The 14535-nt window shown below is 40.5% G+C and overlaps 2 protein-coding genes across 2 annotated transcripts in view; one reads left to right on the forward strand and one right to left on the reverse strand.

Annotated features, from left to right (window-relative positions):
* The window catches only part of RNaseZ (ribonuclease Z), a 93973-nt gene extending 85586 nt beyond the window's left edge, over window positions 1-8387 (forward strand). Inside the window, exon 3 of the mRNA XM_089260948.1 lies at window positions 8369-8387. The gene's annotated coding sequence lies outside the window, so the exon portion shown is untranslated. The remainder of the gene's footprint in view (window positions 1-8368) is intronic.
* On the reverse strand, window positions 806-10629 carry Hdc (histidine decarboxylase). The gene is made up of 8 exons (XM_018104461.3): window positions 10224-10629; window positions 8733-9311; window positions 8529-8638; window positions 3924-3977; window positions 3162-3855; window positions 2243-2388; window positions 1967-2177; window positions 806-1823 (listed from the first exon to the last, which is right to left on the reverse strand). The coding sequence occupies exons 1-8, from the start codon at window positions 10249-10251 to the stop codon at window positions 1198-1200; spliced, it is 2448 nt and encodes an 815-aa protein (XP_017959950.1). The 5' UTR covers window positions 10252-10629; the 3' UTR covers window positions 806-1197.
* Window positions 10630-14535: the final 3906 nt, after the last annotated feature.

Raw genomic sequence — 14535 nt, forward strand, 5'->3', positions numbered from 1 at the left:
ACTTTGGTGATTGAAATGGCGGGTGCTTGATTGAAAATTAATTGAATTATAAATTGGATTATTCAATAATAAGTTTTTTTTTCGTTTTAATTTTGATAATACTTTTAATTTGTTGGTATTTGTTTAATATTTATTTAATTATTAAAACAAACAAAAATTCTTTAGAATACATAGGCATGCATGGTCGAGCTATTTATAGTTGTCAAGTTCCGTTTTTTATCTTTTGTTAATAATTAATTATTAAATTAATAATTGTGTAAAAGTTTAAGGTATGTAAGGCATTTCCTCGAAAAACAGCTCAGCTACTGAATTGGTATGAAGGATAAACTTTTTATATTATGATTCTCATCTCATTTCGTTCTGTAGTCTTTTTTCTAGTCTGAGCACTGTAAGGCCTGCAAGTACAAAGGAAGCTATATATGATTTAAATTTAAAACTTTAATTATAAAATTTAAAGAATTTCGAACTTTATTTTTATTGTGATATTTATAATTTTTTACCCTTTTCCTCTTTTATATTCATGCTGCCTGGGCCTGCCCAATCCAGGCAGAAATTGGTTTCAGCTTAGTTGTGATTATGGTGAGTATGCAGATTCTCTATTCCAGTGGTGTATCTTATTCTCACTCTCTCTCTTTCTTTCTTTTAGCAGGCTACGCACAAAACAGAGCTATTGTACCATATTTACCGATATGTAGTTGAAAATACCATTTCACATCATACATCATGTTTTTGTATCATCATTCAGAAACATTATGTGCCAAATGTATCTTTAAGATACAAATCAGAAAACTCGAAAACGAATTAGTTTTTGTTTAACTTTAACGCTGAATTTTTAATCACATTGAGGAGTAAAACAAATGTACAGATATAGAATATACATGAATTTAAATATATAGGCAGGGAGTACGAAGAATGCTGTTATATAGGAATATTTGTATATGCATTTGTATATATGGTTAGTGTAGGCTAATATCGAATTTAAACTTTGCAACATTTGACAATACATTTATAATACATGGGACTACAGTTAGGCTCCGCTCTCCGACATAGATACAGATACAGATATAGATACTTGTATATATAGACGCGAATTGTAACTACGATTATTGATTGCACAGCAGTGAAGGATTGTTCTTTCCAATATTCTTTTCTATGATTATATTTATATAGTATTTATATTATAGTTAATGATTATCTTTATAAGGACTCCAGCGATGAGGCAGCTGAGCAAATCGTCGCATCCGAGTCACTGAACCGAGATGCGCCCAATGCAGACTGCAGCGGCTGCGATTGTGATGCGAATGAGCCGAGCAGCGGGGAGGCCAGATCGTTGAGGCTGCTGAGGCGACTGAGCGTGGGCGTGACGGCGGCGGCCAGGCTGAGGCTGCTGCTGTCCGTGGATGAGGCGTCCGGGGAGCGTGGCGACGAGCTGGCATAGCGTTCCAGCAGCAGCTGGCTGAACGTCTTCGCCGGCCAGTCGTTATCCTCCGTGGGCGTCGCGAGGGGCGTCGTTATGGGCGTGGGCATGTGATTGATGCTGCTGGTAAAGGAACTGTTGTCGATCAGGCTGCTGACGGGCTCCAGAAAACGCTTGCCATGGTACATATGACCGGCGCTGTCCATGATCAGGCTCAGGGGCTGGCCGCACTGCGGCGTATACAGGTCGATCGGACGAAAGTGATTGGCGGGCGTGGCATTGTGATTGTGATTGGCATTGGCATTGGAATTGGAATTGGAATTGTTGCTATAGCTGCTTGACTGCATTGGATTGTTGCTTGTTTGGTTGCTCCCGCTGCGCTGGCACAGCTCCAGCAGCTCAGATTCTGAACGGAAATGGCAAGAGATCAATAGGAAGAAGAAGAGAAAGAAGAGACGGCAGCAGATTCAATCGGGTTAGGAAGCAAATCGAGCATTTGGCACTGGCAATAGAACTAAACTGGCTGACTACGCTACCTGCGCTTCATACCTTCCGCGGCGGACTCCTCATTGTCCACATCCTCGCGTATGCTCGCCTGCCCGGCCTGGCCGGCGCTGTGCCCGGCTGCGTCATCGTCGCAATTGTTCGGGTCCAGGGTGGTGCGCACCACGGCCACGTCCATGTGGGAGTCCAGCGAGAACTGTTTGCCCGACATGAGTATGCCGCGCACTCGACGGCGCGTCGACGGCGACTCCTGGTGCTGCAAGCATGGCTCGAGAGTGAATGTGAGTGCAGGCGTATTTAAGGAGCAGCAGCTCTACTTACCGCTATGCGTATGCCCGCATAGGTCTTGGCCAGAAACTCGTCTGCATCGAAGATGGCCGCAAAGGAGCCGTTTACGACCTTCGGCGACAGCGGCGAATTCGATAGCAACAGGCTGGAGCCAAAGGCTTCGCTCTTCTCTTTGGTATCTAAGAGGTGGGAGAATTTGATTAAATAGTCTAACTAATTCTAGAGTTATTTGCAGAAAAATTATCATAATAGCTGAAGTGGAAAAGATCTTTAGAAATACTTCGTTAAGTATTCCAGAGTTATTTTTAGAAAAATTATCATATTAACTGAAGTAGATCAAATCTTAACACGCTCTTCGTTAAATTGAAAAGTTGTATATAATTTCCTTATAGTACCAGACTTGATAGACTTTACTATAATGCTTTCAATCGTACTTATGGAGTTCAACTGATTGCGGCATTAAATTTTAGATACTTTTGTATCTTATATATACATTTGAGTACAGCAGAGATTTTTCTTGAGTTTTGCACGTATTATAAATCACTAATGCATTGATCTAAGATACCAGATTTTTCAGATTATATCTAATGTCCTACTCAGTGAATTTAAAAAATAATCTTTAGCCAATTCAACTATTTTTTTTTAAGTTTTTGCTCCACTTGACCTTCAGATACTTTTGTATCTTATAGATTTTCTGTGGTAACTATGTCAAAATAATATAATATAATAATTACTTTGGGTCCTGCTGAAAGAGTGGCAAAATAAAATACGTCATCTGGGTGGATCAAAGGGTTTTATGTCAAACACAACAAACAATAAACATTAAACAATATTTAAAAAAAAAAAAAAACAACAATGAAAAACTAAATTAAAATCAAATTAAACACAAGCAAAACAAAATAATGCAACAACTGGGAGAACATTCAGTAGTTTGGTAGGGCCCAGTGTTTACCCTTGAGATAGACGCGATTCGAGATCGTGATGTTCATCTCGTCGAGCACCAGGGAGGCCACCTGCTTGATCTCCATCCAGTCCTTGACAATGTCGTCCAGCGTGGTGTGTGTCGAGGTGATGGTGAACCGGATGACGTATTGGCCCTTCAGCGAGGACGGCACACAGTGCTGGTTGCCGCGATAGTTGAGGCGCTTCAGCAGCCGCTCGGTGATCTCGTTCTCGCCGCGTATCCGGAACACCACGAGCCCCAGATACCGCTTGGCCGGCAGCTCGAAGCGATGATCGGCCAGCACCAGCGCCTCGAATTTCTGCGCCAGACGCACGCCCTCGCGTATGTGACGCTGCAGACCCTTGATGCCAAACGAGCGCAGCACGAACCACACCTTGAGCGCGCGAAAGCGTCGACTCAGCGGAATTTGCCAGTGCATAAAGTCGACGGCCACGCCGGAGTTCTCGTGCTGCAGATACAACGGCTCCACATTGAAGGTGCGATGCACTGCGGTGCTGTCGCGCACCCACATCGCCGTCGCATCGAAGTGCACCATCAGCCACTTGGAGGGATTGAAGGCGATCGAATCGACGCGCTCGATGCCGCGCAGCCAGGTGCGAAACTCCGGACAGATGAACGCGCTGCCCGCGTACGCCGCATCCACGTGCAGCCACAAATTATACTCGCGGCACACGATGCCCACCTGAGGGGTGGGGAAATCCCAATTAAATGGATAGGTTTATACACAGAGGCATTTACCTCTACACATACCTCATCCAGATTGTCAAAGCTGCAACTGCCAGTGGTGCCCAACGTAGCACAGACCTATTGTAAATAAGAAATGTTTTATATATTTATATTTAAAAGAGTTTTAATGCAGAATATTGAATATAATGTATATATATAATAATACTAAGTATCCTTAGGTAGTATCTGAGATTTATAAAGAATGTAAGACTAATAAATTTTAGACTTGGATTAGGAGTAGTTTTATTAATCAATATCTTTACCAATTTACATATATCATTATTTATTTATATCAATAATAAATAGAATAGATGCAAGAATTAAAACAAACAGCAAGAAATATGTATAAGAAATATTTATAAATAATACAGAATAAATACAGCAGGCGGTAAGCCTAAATGGTATCTAGTAGACCCTTATATCCTGGTTGTATCATACCATGGATAAAGTCCTAGAAACCTACAGGACTAAATTATTAGTCCACCAATATGGATGTTTTTCTTTCAGCAAAATGGTTTACAGTTGACTCACACATGCTTGGTTAAACAATACCAAGGATGTAGTCCTGGAAACCTAAAGGACTGAATAATTAGTCCATAGGAATGTGCTTTCAGCAAAAAATGTGCCCTATAATGGCTTCCAGTTGACCCACACATGCTTGGTTAAATAATACCAATGATGTAGTCCTGGAAACCTAAAGGATCATATAATGGTCCAGAAATATGAATGACTTTTTTTCAGCTGACCCTTTGAATGAACCCCATTGTCCCTTTAATGGTTCCCAGTTGACCCACATATTCTTGGAGATCAATGCTAAGAATATACTCCTGGAAATCTAGATTATACCTTATAGTATAGTACTGGCAATAAAAAATCGGAATCAATTCAAGATTTCCATAGAAATTGTCCAGAAAACAAATGGTGCAATAAATTATTGCATTGCCTAAGGGGGCCGATGTTGCGGCGAAGAAATAATTAAATTAGCCAGCTGAAGTACCAGGCGAACAGAAATGAGTAGAAAGTTGATAAATGATATTTTACATTTAGTTGAAATTGCATTTTACCTGACCTTGAATTAACATGACAATGTTAGCTCGGCTGCTGCGGCAGTTTGCTCTCACAATTTGCATGTAAACTCAGCTGAAATACCAGGCACACAGAAATGACTAGTAGGTAGCTGAATTTTAGTTTAACAGAAATGAGAGGACTTAGCAGAGCACTTTTAAGTGACCTTGAGTTAACATGACAATGTTAACTCGGCTGATGCGACAGTTTGCTCTCACAATTTGCATGTAAATTCTGCCGAAATACCAGGCACACAGAAATGACTAGTAGGTAGCTGAATTTTGGTTTAACAGAACATGAGTGGACTTAGAAGAGCACTTTTAAGTGACCTTGAGTTAACATGACAATGTTAGATCGGCTGCTGCGGCAGTTTGATCGCACAATTTGCATGTAAATTCTGCTGAAATACCAGGCACACAGAAATGACTAGTAGGTAGCTGCATATTATTTTACATTGAGCTAACATTGCGCTGTTAGTTGACAGTGCGCTCACTGTTAAAATCAGGCGTGATGCAGCAGTTTGCTCACTAAATTTCCCTATATACTCAGCAGAAATACCAGGCACACAGAAATGACTAGTAGGTAGCTGAATTTTGGTTTAACAGAACATGAGTGGACTTAGAAGAGCACTTTTAAGTGACCTTGAGTTAACATGACAATGTTAACTCGGCTGCTGCGGCAGTTTGATCGCACAATTTGCATGTAAATTCTGATGAAATACCAGGCACACAGAAATGACTAGTAGGTAGCTGCATATTATTTTACATTGAGCTAACAGTGCGCTGTTAGCTAACAGTGCGCTCACTATTAAGATCAGGCGTGATGCAGCAGTTTGCTCACTAAATTTGGCTATGTACTCAGCTGAAATACCAGGCACACAGAAATGACTAGTAGGTAGCTGAATTTTAGTTCAACAGATATGAGAGGACTTAGCAGAGCACTTTTAAGTGACCTTGAGTTAACATGACAATGTTAGATCGGCTGCTGAGGCAGTTTGATCGCACAATTTGCATGTAAATTCTGATGAAATACCAGGCACACAGAAATGACTAGTAGGTAGCTGCATATTATTTTACATTGAGCTAACATTGCGCTGTTAGTTGACAGTGCGCTCACTGTTAAGATCAGGCGTGATGCAGCAGTTTGCTCACTAAATTTCCCTATATACTCAGCTGAAGTACCAGGCACACAGAAATGACTAGTAGGTAGCAGAATTTTAGTTTAGCCGAAATGAGAGGACTTAGCAGAGCACTTTTAAGTGACCTTGAGTTAACATGACAATGTTAAATCGGCTGCTGCGGCAGTTTGATCGCAAAATTTGCATGTAAATTCTGATGAAATACCAGGCATACAGAAATGACTAGTAGGTAGCTGAATTTTAGTTGAACAGAAATGAGAGGACTTAGCAGAGCACTTTTAAGTGACCTTGAGTTAACATGACAATGTTAACTCGGCTGCTGCGGCAGTTTGATCGCACAATTTGCATGTAAATTCTGCTGAAATACCAGGCACACAGAAATGACTAGTAGGTAGCTGAATTTTGGTTTAACAGAACATGAGTGGACTTAGAAGAGCACTTTTAAGTGACCTTGAGTTAACATGACAATGCTAACTCGGCTGATGCGACAGTTTGCTCTCACAATTTGCATGTAAATTCTGCCGAAATACCAGGCACACAGAAATGACCAGTAGGCAGCAGAATTTTAGTTTAACCGAAATGAGAGGACTTAGCAGAGCACTTTTAAGTGACCTTGAGTTAACATGACAATGTTAACTCGGCTGCTGCGGCAGTTTGATCGCACAATTTGCATGTAAATTCTGATGAAATACCAGGCACACAGAAATGACTAGTAGGTAGCTGCATATTATTTTACATTGAGCTAACAGTGCGCTGTTAGCGAACAGTGCGCTCACTGTTAAGATCAGGCGTGATGCAGCAGTTTGCTCACTAAATTTCCCTATATACTCAGCAGAAATACCAGGCACACAGAAATGACTAGTAGGTAGCTGAATTTTGGTTTAACAGAACATGAGTGGACTTAGAAGAGCACTTTTAAGTGACCTTGAGTTAACATGACAATGTTAGATCGGCTGCTGCGGCAGTTTGATCGCACAATTTGCATGTAAATTCTGCTGAAATACCAGGCACACAGAAATGACTAGTAGGTAGCTGCATATTATTTTACATTGAGCTAACATTGCGCTGTTAGTTGACAGTGCGCTCACTGTTAAAATCAGGCGTGATGCAGCAGTTTGCTCACTAAATTTCCCTATATACTCAGCAGAAATACCAGGCACACAGAAATGACTAGTAGGTAGCTGAATTTTGGTTTAACAGAACATGAGTGGACTTAGAAGAGCACTTTTAAGTGACCTTGAGTTAACATGACAATGTTAACTCGGCTGCTGCGGCAGTTTGATCGCACAATTTGCATGTAAATTCTGCTGAAATACCAGGCACACAGAAATGACTAGTAGGTAGCTGCATATTATTTTACATTGAGCTAACATTGCGCTGTTAGCGAACAGTGCGCTCACTGTTAAGATCAGGCGTGATGCAGCAGTTTGCTCACTAAATTTCCCTATATACTCAGCTGAAGTACCAGGCGCCCAGCAATGAGTAGAAGCTAGCAAAATGTAAACATTGCACTTTTAACTCGGCAGAAAATTACCCGAGATGGACTCAAGCAATGCTCAAGAGAAATTTTGACAGAATTGTAAGCATTTCTCCGAAACTTTAAATGCTATGGAATATTTCGGAATGCCTACCAATACTCCGAACAAATATGCGTTATATGAAAAATTCTCATATCATAAAATGATAGGGCAACAGAGAGATGATTGAGTGAGAGAGGAAAAACAAGTCTTATATAGCAATAAGTAGAAGGAGAACGAGCTTACGACAAAGATTAAGGGTAGTAGTTGTGGGAACAGTAGCAGAAAGAGCAGTAAAAACTTTAGAGTAGAGTCATAAATAGAACGATGTATTATAAATTTTGGAAATTATAAAAAGAGAATATTTTTTATAGTGGAAGAAAACTCGGAGTGCTCTAGCTGCTGGCAATAAAATTTAGGAGAGGGATAAAGAACACATTCAAGCTGCATATTTATATAATAAATATATATGCTATATAAAATAAATACTAATTTATATAAAATATAAATTATAAACAAATGCAAACGCTACAATTATTTGTTATAAAATTAAAATTACTTGAAGCAACAAGCTAAACATAGAGAATAGCCTCAAGAGAATAAATAAACAAATAGCTCAGCTCAGCTCAGCTCAGCTCGATGGCTTAGATGAAAGTATTAGTTAAATTGAGCTGATTGCTGGGCGAAGACAACGACGTATATTAATTGACTCCGATGGGAATCAGAGAATCAGCTGGAGAAATCTAAAGAATGTGTGAGAGAGAGAGGGAGTGGGAGAGGGAGAGAGTGCGAGTTGCAGCTGATGCTGGCCACAAATCCACTCAGCGCCTAATTGCGCAATGCGACGACGACGGCCAATTAGTTTTGACAAGCTGAAAATAAGACTAGACAGGAGCAGACAGGACTCACCCAGAATGGGACCAGGCCCTGCTTAATGTCGTCCTCGATGGCCTCGCGCAACAGTTTGCCCCGCATGGCCAGCTGCTCGTCAGCCTCGATGTAGCGCATACGCACGAGTCCTGCGGGTGGTTGATGGGGTGGGTGGGTGGTTTAGTTGGTTGTATACTTTTAGCGTGTGCTGTAAGCGGCTTACGAATGTGTGACGGTACTCACCAATCAGGGCGGCCTTCTCGACGCTCGAATGCGCCTGATCCGAGCAGTAGGCCACCAGACGGGCGTTTATCTCCGCGTCCTGGTAGCCAGGATTGCGCTCATGGAAGCGCTGTATGGCGCGAGTGCGGCCGGCGAGCAGGCAGACCAGCGTCGCCTCACTCGAGGTCGTCTGCAGCACTCCGCCGCCCTTGCAGTTGTTGGTCAAGTGGAGAAACTCATCCGGCAGCCCAATCATCTTGCCCAGCCAGTTCATCACAACGATCTCCAGCTCCGTGCAAGCCGGCGAGCTGGCCCAGGTGAAGCCCAGGCAGTTGATGGCATCGGCCAGCATGTCGCCCAGCAGCGAGGGCATCGAGTTGAGAGCCGGAAAGTAGCCGTGCATATGCGGCGACTGCCAGTGGGTCACGCCTGACATCACGATGCGCTCCACATCCCCAAAGATCTTCGGCCACGGCTCCCCGTCCACGGGCGCCGACTCCGGCAGCAGCTGGCGCATATAGCCCGGACTCACATCCGGAAAGACGCGACGCTCCCGTATGTTCTCCAAATAGTCAGCTATATAGTCCACCATCTCCTTGCCTGTGCACAAAAAAAAAAAAATAGCATAACTTGTTTGAATTTGTATTTTATAATAAAAGTATTAATAATTTAATATTTCAATTTGGCATTTATATTAAAAATAAAAAATAGGCATTACGTAAATAAAATATATAGATCTAAATGCAAGAAAATTAAAAATAAAATAAATTAAAATAGTATTTTAATTTAAAAAAAAGCAACAATGACAAAATAAAAATTCATAAATAAATAAATTTTTTGTTTTAATAATAAAATTTAATAATTTATTTATAAATAAATAAATTTGCGTAAACATATTTTCTATTTTAAGTATCATATTTAATGAACTATTTATTTATAAATAAACATTAATAAACACAAAATATAAATATGGCAAACAGAATTTAACTACTACAAATAATCAACAAATATTTATAGTATTTTGAATCATGCCAAAATTCGTATATGACAAATTAAAAAAAAATAAATAAAAATAATAATTAAAAAAATATAAATGATTATGTATTTCTTAATAAATTAATTTGAAAGCTTAAATAAAAATGTTTTTAATAAAAATAGATATAATTAAAAATTAGTAAATAAACCATATATTATTATATAAATATACCTATGTACAAACATATAAAAACTGTGAAAAACTTATAAAGTACACTCGGAAAATAATTGTGAAATCAATGGCAAAAATAATTTGAGCAATAAACTGAAAGCATTTGGAATCAAGATAAACGAGCTGAGTTTTATTATATTGAGCTGGGCAAATGGCTAAGGACAAATGTGAAATCCTTTTAGTGATGTATGCCTGTGTGTGGGACACACACACACACATACGTATAGTTGCAGGCATGCAAATCAAATTAAATGAGATACAATTGTATCTGAGCTGCCGCTGTGCGTTTTATGGACTTGACTCACCCCTTTGCCGATACTCCTTAAAGTCCATGGCGCTGGCGTGCTGCACGACTGTCTGTGTGTGCGTGGGTGTGTGTGTGTGTGGGGGTGTGTGGGTGTTAACTGTTCTGCAGCTGTATATATCACTTGGGGGTATTAGCTTCCGTCCTTTTGCTAGCTGTTGGGGCCTGTTCTTTGGTTAACTGCTCTAAACGGTGGGGCTACATGGGCGCCATTATCTGTAGGAAGAGTTTTTTTTTGCTGGATTTAGTTAACTTTTGCCACTTTTTTTTCTATTTTGCTGTTTGTGTGTCAAATTCAAATGGCGAATTGGAACGTCGACCGCTGACTGAAAATGTTAAAAAAAAGGCGAAAAAAAATAGCAACTTGGACGTTGGTCTAAGAGCGTTTGTGGGGCTTCAGTCTAATTGGAAATGAAAATGCGAAATGTAGGGAACGAATGAATGGAACGAATGGGAAGCGTGGCCAGCTGTAAAAACGTCATCCAACTGCCCATTAGGGTGGTTCGTATTAACCTCATTGAGCCACAGGTCGTCGTCGTCGCCGTCGTCGTCGTCGCAGAAAAGGGTTTTAATGATGGCAGCACAAATATTTGGATTGAGAATTTTGTTAACTGTGTGAATCGAATGCGCAGCTCCGGCGACTTTTATAGCTGGCTGGGAGTGGCACGAAAATCGCGTAAAATAAATAAATATTTCGACAACAATAATTATAATGACAACAATTTGTAGCTGTAGCTGGTGTGTTAACAGATTGTCCGAACGAATTGTAATTGTGGTCCATGCGATCGAAGTCGAGCGAACGAACGCCAACAAAATTCCGTTTAAATGTTGAGCGCTCTTTAATTGTTTATGCTGGAATTTCATTCTATTGTTTCAAAATTCTGTCAATTTACTAACTATCTTTGTCGATCATAGACATTGTATATATAATATAAACTAAATTGAATAACGAGCACCCCTCTCTCTCATGCACCTATTCAACAATTGATTGAACTGCATTTTGTCATGCATTCACAATTAATTAAAATGAAAATGGAAAAATAAATGGAAATCTCTCTAGTATATAACAATAAAAATTATAAACATGTTTTCATATAATTACAACTAACACTTTTTTAAAAATAATATAAAAATAACTGCAAACATTTTTTTTTTTTTTTTAATGTTGTCTTTGTGATTTTAATGAAGCATTTAAGATATTTATGATGAGAAATATGGGAAAACATTTTTATACACAGTATTTTTTGTTAGACCAGTTTTCAAACAAAAAATGATTATAAACATGTTAAAGTGTTATTAAAAATTATCAAATCAAAAAGTTTTTTCTATGTATAAATAGAATATTAAATAAATTGGAATTTAACCTATTATATTAAGTGATTGTTGTAGGGTAAGAATATTTTAATATAAATATGTATAAATATTTTCTTTTTATTGAAAATATATAGAGACTATTATATATGCATGCATATTTTTTTATCATTTATATAATTTCACTTCACCTTCCTCTTACTATATTCTACAGTTATCAGTTAACACACACGTCTTGCTACTTCTTATGCACTTGCGTTCTATTTCACAAACAGTTGGGAACTGAAAACTTTCACTCAGGACGAGCTCTATTTATACCCCAAACATGATTCGTCCTGTCGCATAATATTCATTCAAATAAATTCTGTGAATGAAAATAATTGTAGCTGCCAAATGCGCAAGTATATTGGAGAAAATATATTTTTTGAGCCAAGTCGAATTTTAAATGCTCTAACAAAGTTTTACTAAGATAATTAATTTTAATATCTTATTATGTAATATTTTTTTTTATTTTATTTATTATTAAAAGTAGGTACAATTGATTAAAACAAACGTATAATATTATTATTTTTGAATTGATAATAATATTTGCATTACTTAAAATACCAAACGAATTTCCATGCCATTTGTAATCTCTAAATAGCCAACGACTCTCTTAACAAAGAGTATTGAGGCCAGCAACAGGCGCAGCGCAGCGGATATCAAGCAAAAGGACGTCGAAAAGGAGAGCAGAAGAGCAGCCAGCCAATGGCAGCCGCTCGCCTAGTGAAGCCCTAAGCAAACGATTGGCCAATCAGCGCAACGCGCGCACAGAAACTCACCCACACACTCACACTCACACACACACACGCAGGCATGCACGCACAGTGAAACGGGATCAATGTTGCAGGCAATTTGAGTCCGCAGCTATTTGCTTAAGCGCCTGGACAAAACTCTTCACAGTCTCGGCCAGATTTCGCCTTGACCAATAACAGTGTTGGCATCAGGCTTATCATCGGCTGAGCGAGTGAGCGAGCGCGAAACACGTTGCCAAAGACACACGGCCAATTGCATAAGCATCTCTTGTCTTCAGTTTAGTTGTTGTTGCTGTTGTTTCTGTTGCTTTTTTTCTTATTCTTTTTTAATTGAGTCAACGCTTTAAGCTGCACAGGAAGGCATAAAAATCTGTTGAATTGCTCAAAGCTCGAACGGAAGAAATCAAATACAACAAACCAAAAAAAACCAAAGAAAAACCAAGCAGCAACACACAAAAAAAAAATACTTCTAGCCCCTGCAGCTGTTGCCGACCTCAGCGTGCGCAGCTCCAAAAGCTTATTACACAGTTACAACGGCGACGGCGACGACGACGGCGACGGCGACGTCGACGGCTGCTGGAGGTCAATGAGCTTTGCTTGTGGCTCGTCTCAGAAATTTCGTCAATATACCGCTACATTCAATGGCTTTTGCACGTATGTATCTGTGTGTGTATATATATGTGTGTGTGTGTGTGTATTACCAAATATTGAGCAATATAACAAGAATTTCAATTTCTTTTGGCTTTCTCGCGACAGTTACAACGCTTAAGCGTTCTACCTATCGCTGTCTCTATCTCATTCTCTCTCTGCCTTCTCTGTCTCTCTCGCTCCCTCTTTCAGTTCCGAACGCAGCTTTTAATGCACTTTTGGTTTAGCCGCTGCGTTTCAGAAATTCTTGCTAAAAATACATTTGCGTTCAGGTTATTTTCATCAAAATACTTTTCAAAATGCATACCGCATAAATTTTTTGACTGTTCGCTCGCACTCTTTCTCGCTCTCACACACGCGCTCTCCCTCTTCCTCACTCTTAACACCGGCGCTCTCTTAAGTTGCCACACGATCGTGCTTTCTCTGCGCGCACTTTCTTTGCGCTCTTTGTCGCGCTCGCTCGCTCCCTTGCTCGCTCACCCACCAATGACGGCCGACTGCTGCCGCGCTCGCTCGCTCTCTCCGTCATTTCTTACTCTCTTTCTTGCTCAGTTTTTCGTGTTTTTGTGTTTTGATTCCATTCTTCTTCGCTAAGAACGTTCGTTGACCTTTTTGCTTGTGGGGCTTGTTGCTCTGGCGCTGCTGCCTTCGTACTGTTTGCGGCGGCAGAGGCAGCGGCAGAGGCAGCGGCAGAGGCAGCGGCCGCTGCTGCTGTTTCTTCCCGCTTAGCGGTACTTCTCAACCTGTTTTATTTCAGTTTTTTTTCTTCTTCTGCTGCTACTGACTTGTGATAAGTTTTCTTACGCTGTGTGCATGTTTGTATGTATGTGTGTGTGTAAGTGTTTGCTGTAGAAGTCTTCCTGTTTATTTAACGATTAAAGTTAAAGGTGCGCTTTTTTTGTATGCTTGCATGCATGTGTGTGTGTGTGTGAGAGAGAGAGTGTGTGTGGTTGTGTGTGTAGCTGCAGCTGGAGCCTGTTGCGATGACGCGGCCCCCAACGTAACGTCACGGGCTCCAGCAACAATTTCGACTCCAAAACGGACGCTGTCTTTCTAGAGATGACAGCCAGACGATAGCTCGTGACACGATGCAAACTAAGCACTGCAAATTTATTCCGTTCAAGCATCTTTATCTATCGGCTCAACTCATCTCGTGTCACGCGCTCATCTCGAGCCATTTGAATCAGACTCTGATGAAATACGCGAATGACTCTTGTAACATTCGTGTTACTGGGGTGTATTTTTGAGCGATGATCATGTATTTAATTAGCGGGAATTCTTTTTCGAATGCGTATGTGTGTGCGTGTGTGTGTGTGTGATTGTGATTGTGGCAGACAGGTGGGTCAGGCGGGTGGAGTGTGGGCAGCTTGTCTGATGCTGAGACGGAATCTGAGCTCGACTGCTGCTGCTGTTGCTGCTATTATTGCTGCTGGCCAACTCCTTTCTCCTTTCTTCGAATTGCAACTGACGCTGATCGCGAGCCCCGATGCCCGATGCCCGCTCGTCCCGCCTGCCGCACAGGTTTCGAGCTGCTGGCAGATGAGTCCGCGCTGCCGACTC

This window comes from Drosophila navojoa, chromosome 5, assembly GCF_054131105.1.
Source record: "Drosophila navojoa isolate 15081-1374.11 chromosome 5, UAZ_NAV_1.0, whole genome shotgun sequence".
Lineage (NCBI taxonomy): Eukaryota > Metazoa > Arthropoda > Insecta > Diptera > Drosophilidae > Drosophila > Drosophila navojoa.